The sequence below is a fragment of the Hyaena hyaena genome, unplaced genomic scaffold (assembly GCF_003009895.1).
Source record: "Hyaena hyaena isolate Hyena2069 unplaced genomic scaffold, ASM300989v1 scaffold_2000, whole genome shotgun sequence".
Taxonomy (NCBI): domain Eukaryota; kingdom Metazoa; phylum Chordata; class Mammalia; order Carnivora; family Hyaenidae; genus Hyaena; species Hyaena hyaena.
In genome coordinates this window covers 123,254-132,682 of record NW_024082615.1, presented here as the reverse complement: position 1 = coordinate 132,682, position 9,429 = coordinate 123,254, and the positions used below count along the sequence as shown (strand labels likewise).

The 9,429-nt window shown below is 42.5% G+C and overlaps 1 protein-coding gene across 4 annotated transcripts; it reads right to left on the bottom strand.

Annotated features, from left to right (window-relative positions):
* Positions 1-377: 377 nt before the first annotated feature.
* On the bottom strand, positions 378-6,310 carry PAGE5 (PAGE family member 5). Of its 4 annotated transcripts, none has more exons than XM_039225218.1 (5): positions 6,195-6,310; positions 5,099-5,190; positions 4,079-4,193; positions 1,903-2,028; positions 378-489 (listed from the first exon to the last, which is right to left on the bottom strand). In XM_039225218.1, the coding sequence occupies exons 2-5, from the start codon at positions 5,180-5,182 to the stop codon at positions 467-469; spliced, it is 348 nt and encodes a 115-aa protein (XP_039081149.1). In that variant the 5' UTR covers positions 5,183-5,190; positions 6,195-6,310; the 3' UTR covers positions 378-466. The 4 variants fall into 4 exon arrangements, with proteins under 4 accessions (XP_039081149.1, XP_039081147.1, XP_039081148.1 ...); XM_039225216.1 differs by having other exon boundaries at positions 6,201-6,310; XM_039225217.1 differs by having other exon boundaries at positions 6,146-6,208.
* Positions 6,311-9,429: the final 3,119 nt, after the last annotated feature.

Genomic DNA, 9,429 nt, shown 5'->3' with positions numbered 1-9,429 from the left:
ATGTAAAATATTGTCTAACTCCCATCAGGATTAGAGAAGGATGTCTATTATCAGTTCTTCCCAGCACTGTCTTGGTTTGGTATGTTCAATATTATAAATTGAGAAAACAAAGAGGGGAGATAATGATTCAAACAGCAGTAACAAACTGTTAGTATTCAAACATGATAGAATTGCATTTGTTGAAACTCATAATGGATGCTGACGTACACCTCTGGCATTCAATCGTATGTAGCAAGGCTGCTGGAGAGAGTGTCCATGTACACAGCTATCTGCCTTTACCAGCTGAATCAGAATATAACATTTCAAAAAACGACACAATTGTTAACAGCACCTAGAACTTAGAGTAAGTCTAACAAAGGACTGAAAGAGTCTGTGGAGAAAGTTGTAAGATTTTATTGAGAGACTTTTAATGGTGAAGCATCCTTCCTATATGAGAGCACTTTGCATGCTTTCAGCTTCATCTTGCTTAAACCTTCGATTGTCCTTCACCTGTAAGATAGACATAGAGTTGGAAACATTACTCAGCAGAATTTTATTTAGATTAAATTAATGATATACACAGGACAGCATCGTTTCCATTTCATAAGACAGAACTCCAAGCATATATTTTACCAAGATTTTTTTGAACACCCCACACTTTCATTGATACAAGAAGTGAAAAAGGCACTTCAGGTCAGAACAGATGAAACGAAATGAACCTATTAAAAGGTAGTTTTATTTTTTATTTTTAAATTTAGATTCCAGTTACTGGACCTGTAACCAGTAGTACTGGTTTCAGGAGTCGAATTCAGGGATTCATCACTTACATAGAACACCCATGCACTCTCCCTACGTGATGTGCCACAGAAACTAGAAACTAAACCATCTCTTGCCATTTTATTACTCAGTCATTTGAGCCTTCATGGGGGAAAGGTTTCAAACTGCACCCGTTTTGCAAGAGCCACAATAATTTAGAATTTGACAAAATTTAAGAACAGGTATCCGGGTCTCCAAAGAGAAAAATCCACATCAAACAGTGTGTTTTCTTGTTCTCAGCGGCACGAAAATCTCAATTCAGATGTTAAAATTTTATCAAAGATGCTATCTGATGACAAATAAATCAAACAAAATGGACGATTTTTGTATTCCATGTATGTTATCCAACAGAACCACAGAATACAAAAAAACAGAAATAAAAAATGAATGCAATATATCCGATTTGAAATCACTAAATATACGCGTCAAGATGGGTTCAGAAGTGAAGGGATTCTCTCAGAGTCACACAACTTATTGTAGAGCTGGTATTGGATGCTACTCCGTTGCCTCAGCATATTTCATACAACTGGTATTTACTCCAAATGCATTCTGTGCTTCATAAAAGAGGAAATTAGAGAAGATTCTGAATTTAATCAGCTATCGGTTAAAGTATTTACTGTTTATTCTATTTAAAAGGTTACTTACATATTTTGAGAGAGAGAGAGAGAGACAGAGAGAGAGCGAGAGAACAAATGGGAGAGGGACAGAGAGAGAGGAAGAGAGAGAATCCCAAGCAGGCTCCATGCTGTCAGCGCAGAGTCGAAAATGCGGCACGTTCTCACAAACTGTGAGATCATGACCTGAGCCATATCAAGAGTCACATGCTTCACTGACTGGGCCACCCAGGCGCCCCAGTATTTACACTTTATCAAAAAGCAAATGCTTTCCTATTTTATAATTTAATAAGGTTTTGACCCAATTTAATTCTGTATCTCATAGGATGTGAGTCAGGCAGTCAGGAAGTTAGGGTCTGAACTACTTGTGAAAGTACCTTTCTGTGTAAAGTCTGTTATTAAAGTATCTATCGGTGAAGGTACATCTACATAATGAAAACTATAATATTCAGGAAAAGATCCGCATACTTTGCATTCCCAATTGATACCATACCTGCTTCAGGCATTTGCACGCCCCCCACAGTTGGGAAATCTGCCCTCTTCACATCACTGTCATCTTCACTAATATCCTCAGTCTTTGGCAGAGGCAATTTCTGGATACCAGCTTCCAGTTCAGGTGCTTCAAAGACAAAGGTTATCACTTGAAGGAGTGAACGTGAAATATAAGGAACGAGATGATAATATTTATTGTTCCCATTATATGAAATACAAGCCTGTAGACGTCATGTAATTAAAAAAGTGATGATGGAAAGAGGACTTCACATCTTTGTTTTTCTGCATTATGAAACCTTATTTCAAATAACAATCCAAGAAGAAACCACACTGAATCTACGGTGGCATTATATTACCACAGTGTACTGAGAGTAGAGCGTATCAGCAACGAAATCTTAACACCATGGACAGGATTTTATAAACTTTATTTATTTATTTTGAGAGAGAGAGAGAAAGAGTGAGCTAACAGGGGAGGGGCTGGGTGGAAGGATGGAGGGGAGAGCTAGGGGTAGGGGGAGAGAGAGGGAGAGGGAGGGAGAGAGACAGAGAATCACAAACACATCTGCATTGCCAGTGCAGAGTCCTACACGTAGCTCAATCACAAACTGTGAGCCAAAATCCAGACCTGAGACCAAAGGCAGAGTCAGACACTTAAGTGCCTGAGCCACAGAGGGCCTGCACTTTGGATAGGATTTTCATGAAAATTAAAATTTAATTTCTTGAAGCATGAACTGAGTGCATTTGTGGGTCTAGAACAAATCCGAGACTAGTGAGATCCATTCCTTATTGTGGCAACCTGAAAGTTCGTTTGTGAAAATTAACCAGTTAGATTTAGTTGCCAAGTCTGTCTCTATAACTTACGATAAATGAGTCATGTAGATGACAAAATATCAAAAATGACAGCAAAACATGAGTGAATCATAGTCAAACTTCAATCTTAACAGGGAGAATAAAGGGAGCAGGGTTGACAGAAAGCAAAAGACTTTGTCATCAATCCTATTGTAGAATCCTCTTACCTGCAAATCCCTAAAATAATCCATGGCCTGAATGACGCCCATAGTTCACTACAAGTATTTGAGGAAAATGCTGCATTGGAAGCTGTTAATTTCCATTTCATGATCATTTTAAGATTCTTTTGATTTTCCTAATCAGAAAAGTATTTAAATACCTTGTAAATCCGCTTATAAACCACACTACTATAGTTTTCCTATATGCCAGTTTCCTGAATTTTCCATCTTTTCCCAAATATACCATATCAAATGATTAAGCAAAGGAAACAGTGGCTTTCATTCCTTGAGCCTTTTTCTGGAGTCTACCTCCTGCTCCACTGACCTTCATTTATCCTGTGGCTGTACTTAGCTAATTTTACAGTACACATTTTAGTATTATGCATTTTGTACAAACCATTCATATTTTGGTATAAAAACACAGATGGTAGGAAGTAATAAAAAAACCGTGAAATTAAATTTAATTATGTCTCCATGTGACAAGCAGTCTTTAGCAAACCACAGTCCCTGAACCTTAGTTTTCTTATTTCTAAAACGAGGCTACCATCCCTATGCAAATCATCTTTATTCCAGATGTTATAAGATAGGCTGACTTGGCCCTCTGCACATACTATTTATTTATTTATTTATTTATTTATTATTTATTTCTAGGAGAGAGAGAGAGAGATAGCGTGAGCAGGGGAGGGTCAGAGAGAGAGGGAGTCACAGACTGAAACAGGCTCCAGGCTCTGAGCTGGCAGTCAGCACAGAGCCCGACGCGGGGCTCGAACCCACGAACCGCGAGATCATGACCTAAGCGAAAGTCGGACGCTTAACCGACTAAGCCACCCAGGCGCCCCTGCACATACTATTTAAAATTGCTTACACTTTTGATGCACTGAAGAAAAAGGCCACACACAAATGTCCTGAGAAGAACACACTAAACTGGTGAAGAAATGTATACGTTAGTAGTCAACAGTTTTCTCTGATTGAGGAAGGCCTGCATTGGAAGAATGAAGGGAAATTCACTAGAGTGAACAGAGCTGCAAACTATACTCTATTCACATTTTCAAACAGTTTTCAGGAAATGACTGAGATTCTCTTCTAATGTTTTGCTTCGTCCTGTTATGTCATAAGGCATGATGCAGAAATATACCCTGTGCCCCCAGTAAGCATTCTTTCCGCCTTTACCTTCACCGTGATCCATAGGTGCTTCTGCAACTGCTTTCTCTTTATCAGGAATAATATCTTGACTCTCAGGGGGTGCCTCTTTTTGTTGAGGTTGCTCATCACTCGGCTGCTGGACCTAGAGTGTGTGTGTGCATGTGTGTGCGTGTGTGTGTGTGTGTGTGTGTGTGTCCAAATTAAAATTGCATTGTTAATACATACCAATAATGTAAACATACACTACACATTTTACATCAAATAATAAAAAAGTAGAAAAGCACTTATAACACATGATTCTATATATGTATTTCCAAAAATGAATATGGCTGTGTATACATATAATGGAATATTACTCCGTCATGAAAAAGAATAAAATCTTGCCATTTGCAACGATGTGGACAGGGCTTAGAATGTATTCTGCTGAGTGAAAGAAGTCAATGAGAGAAGAACAATCACCATATGATTTCACTCATCTGTGGAACTGAAGAATAAAACAGAGGAACACATGGGGAGAGAAGCAAAACTAAGAGGAGGGAGTGAAACAAATCAAAACAGACTCTTAACTGTAGAGAACAAAGTGAGGGCTGATGGAGGTAGGTGGGTGGAGGATGGCATAAATATATGGTTGATGGGCGATTAAGTGGGCACTGCTGATGAGCACTGGGTGTTGTATGTCAGTCATGAGTCACTGAAATCTACTCCTGAAACCACTATTGCAGTGTACTCTAAGTAACATTTAAATTTTAAAAAAAGTTACTCTTCTCGCAGCCTGGCTACTCCAGAAGACGTACCCACAAGCACTTTGGAGGCTATTTTACACTGTGCTGGGGCGGATATGTACAACCTGTTGTTAACAAGCACAACAAAGGAGTCCTAGGGGACATTTCCACAGGCAACACGAGGACGGTCGCCTTCTGGTTCAACGTTTCCTGCTCCTTATCAGAAGACAAACGTTTATCACTGTACCTGTATGTTTGTAGTTCAACAACATTTTCAGAAAAATACACTGAAGGTATAGAAAACATCAAATACTGAAGTACTCACAGCCACAGGTGCAGCCGGTTGGTTAGCCTCTCGATTACCCTTTGTTTCTTCAGATTTAGATCTTACTCTGACTCGCCCACTCATATTTCACCCTGAAAGTAGGATATCAGTATTTGGAAAATGTACTCTCAAGGCTAGGTATACCACTTCCAAGGTAAACGTTTTCATTTGTTTTTACTTTGAAAATACTTTCAAAATCATCCTTGCATTAAGGATACTGTACATGCTGTGGGTGCACCAAATAAATGCCCAAATCAATGTAAAAGATCATTTACATCAGCCAAACTGGCAAGCAAATCACCTTACGGACAGGATCAAACATGAGGTTTACTTCCACAGCTAGATTCCCCATCATAGAGACATGTGAGAAAACAGTGCAGGAAATTTCAACCCGAGGCACTATTGCTGTGCACATTTCCATTTGCTGGGCCCATTTTACCCCCTTAAAAAAGGTTTGGTTGGGTCACAGAGTAGGTCTTCATATTTGCGTACTGCCGGTGGCTGTCTTCCCAAAACTAGGGCTCACGTGACTAGTTTCGTAACTGACCCCTGGGCAGCTCCTCCCTTGACACCAGGCACAGTGCGATACAAATCTCGGGGACACAGTTCCAACCCCGCTGTGGTCCCCGTTTCCTGCCCACCCCCCTTTTTAAAGTAGACGTCACGCTCATCCCCGAGGCCAGGCGGGGCTTGAACTCACCACCCCGAGATCGAGTCCTGCGCTGAGATCATGCGTCGGCCCTTTCCAACTGGCCCACCCAGGCGCCCCTTCCACACCTGTTCTCTACTGCCTGGCCCGCCTCGCACCCAGGGTCCCCCTGAGTACTCTGGCTTCAGTGCTTTGCCGGCATGTCCGGGTGTCTCCAGGACTCACATACCTCGAAGGACGCCCCCAGGTCCCTCCCTGTCTGCATCACCTTCGTCCTCCTCCCCCGCCATCCCCACTCGTCCCCGTCCTACCTCGAGGACCAGGGCCACGGCGGCCACGACGCCTGGGGGAAGAACGCTATCTCCTAGCACCTTCCACCGCGGAGGCCGCACACCTACGGCTCCGAACCGCCCGAGCTCCACTGCCACGATCCTCAGAGTCACTCACACTTCCAGTCCCGGAAGGACGAATTCGTGGGCCTCCAGCTGAGTTCCGGTAGCGAGAATGATTAGAGAAGAGCGAACACGACCACCACCGCCTCAGCTCCACTCACGGTAGGTGGGCAGCACGGCGCATGCCCAGTTCGGCTGCCGAACGCAGGCCGGAAGGCGCGCGCCCAGCCACCGGCCTTCCTAGCAACGGGCATGCGCACAGGGTTGGGCACCTGCAGGGAAGTGTGAGATTGTCAGGCCTGGGAGGCTGAGGCGTCCAGGCACGCGATCTGCCGAGGAAAAGGAAAGGGCTCGAAGAGTCTGCTTTTAGACCTCACCCATCCCACATCTGGACCCAGAGTCTTTAGGGACACACAGCCCCAGGTACCTTTAGAGGAATATAGGGCTCAGAAATACGCTGAGACAGAAATACCTGTTAAGTATTTGAATCCTATTTTTATACCTGTTTTGATTAATCAGTTCCTCCTTTGCTTTAATTTTCTGTCATCCTTGAATCCATTTGCTTATTCTTATAGAATCAATATATTAACACGTGTTTACTTTTTGGTTCAACTAATATCTTCTTTTCTATAGATTGATTATTTCTTTTAATTCAAGGTAGCTAACGTCTAGTGTAGTGTCGGTACCAGGAGTAGAACCCAGTAATTCATCTCTTACATACAACACCCAGTGATCTTCGGAACAAGTGCTCTCTCATTGATGCCCATCACCCATTTAGCCCGTCCCATCACCCCCCTCCTTTCTAACAATCCCCACTTTTATTCTCTGTATTTCAGTGTCTCTTATGCTTTGCCTCCCTCTCAGTTTTTATCTTATTTTCTCTTTCCTTCCCCTTGTTCATCTGTTACACCTGTTTAATTTTTTTCTGGTGCTACTGCACATTCAAATCTCTGCACTGGTGGGACACCTGGGGGTCTTTGTCTGTTGAGCGACCATTTTGCCTCAGGTCGTGATCTCATGGTTTGTGGGTCTGTGTGTCTACCTCTCTCTGTGCCCCTTCCTTGCTTGCGAACTCTCGCTCTTTTTCAAAAATATATAAATAAAACATTAAAAAATAGAAATCTCTGCATTGATAACTGATTTCTCTAGATAATCGGTCATTCTTAGGTGTATTTTAGAAACATCCATACGTATTGAGCCCAGGATTTAGACTCAGTCCACGGTCACATGGCATACAGCAGTGGTGACTATACTCCTCAAATTCTGTACTTCTGAAACATCAGCCAACATCTTATACGCAAAGCAGACTGTATCACATCAAGGGAGAGCACTACCTGGAGAGAGCCTTAGTAGAGTTTTGGAGGTGGCAGGGCAGTAGAGAGATTTATTCAGATTTTGAAGTCGGGTATACAGCAGGTCTTTCAAACTGGAGGAGGGTGTGATTAGGATTGGGTAAGAATCGTGATCGAATGACTTAGGATTGGAAGACACGACATAGCATGAGTTTGAAGACCAAAGCTTCAAAGATTCTTGTGGTTGAAAATTTCATGTGGCCATTTTTATGGAAGGGTTAATGGGGTTTTTAGGTCATTCCTGGAATGAACGAGAAGTTATTTGTGACTTTTCTGTTCTTAGGCAAGACATTCCTAGATTAGAGAAGTTATGTTGATGAAACCAGTGGAATATAAACCCTTGTTAATGTAGAGAGCTAGTGCAGTTGTCCGTTTTTATTAGTTTTATATAACCTCTCAGTTTTGGGTGGTCGGTAGTATATGGACGGGAAGGACAGGAAGGGCGAACTAATCAGAAAGTAACTTTTTCTTTTCTTTTAAAATTAAAAAAAAAAAGTTTATTTTTGAGAGAGACAGAGCACGAATGAGAGAGGGGCAGAGAGAGAGGGAGAAACAGAATCTGAAGCAGGCTCCAGGCTCCAAGCTGTCAGTATCCAGCCCGACATGGGGCTGGAACATGATCGTGAGATCATGACCTGAGCCAAAGTGGGACACTTAACAGACAGAGACACCCAGGCGCCACAGGAAGTATCTTTTTCTAAATAAATTAAGATATATTGTTGAACGGACTCTTATGTGTTCCATCTAGTTGGGCTTTCATTAAAGGAAATACCTTGTGTGTGGCAAGAGAGGTTTCTCAGTCTCTCTGTCGCTGTCTCCCTAAAGAGCAACTTCAATAGGAAATGTGGTTCAAACATATTAAGAATGAGAATAGTCGGGAGATCCAACATGAAGGAGAAGTAGGGCCACCCGAAGTTCCCTTGTCCCTCAAACACAGCAGTGTTGAGGCCTAAGGACTTTGCATTCCAAGAGTCTGGGCTGCAGAGTGACAAAGTCGTCTCCAGGGGCCCCAGGGGACAACCTGCTGGGACATAGGTGCGTGAATGCGAACTGGGCGCTATAAAACAGAATAGGAAGGATCCCCATCTGCGGAGAGACAAAGGGAAGAGAAAGAGAGGCTGGGTGCTGGGAGCCGCACTGGCCTCACTGGATGAAAGTCACAGCGAGGAAATGGCAGCGTTTGCACAGCTTCTGCCATGAGAAACCAAAACTGGTATCTCCTTCTGCTACGACTGGCTCATGTTGGAAATGAGGCTGCTGGTATTGACCAGGCCTCATAATATTCCAGATCAGACCAATATTCCCCACACAGATTGCTCATAAGGAAAAGCATATTCCTACCTTTTCAAAAGAGTTTTCAGATGAAAGCATTGTGGATGATTGTCACAAGCCTCTTCCTCTGGGCCTTGCAGATCCAAGACTTACATAATAAAGGGGGCTCAGAACACAAGAGTCACAACTCAGTCTGGCCCTGAGACAAAGAGCTTAATTTAGAGTTAAGGACAGATATCCACCCCCACCCAATTGTTTCTGCTTGGTGCATTTTGTGAGTGACTTATTCTGGCTTTGAATATGCTGATTGCACCCTGTGAAGGAACCTAATGAGGAACTTCTTCTTTTGTGATTATGGGTGCAAAGGTGTTTCCTGAAAGACCTGTTTTTCTTAATACTTCTCCTTAAACAAGCTATTGACCCCTGCTCACAAAGAGTAACTTCACTCTTTTTATGCTAAAAACATTGTCTTGTATGCTAAAGACACCTTCCTTCCCCATAGGATAAACATCTAAATCACCTACCTCAATCAGTATTGATGAAGGTTATGCAGGAGCCTTCTACAAATCTATGTTCCAGGAAATTCTTCCATATCAAAGAAGTTTGTCATCAGAAATCATTGTGTATGGCAAATGCCACTTCTGTGTCATCCCCCAAGCACTTGAT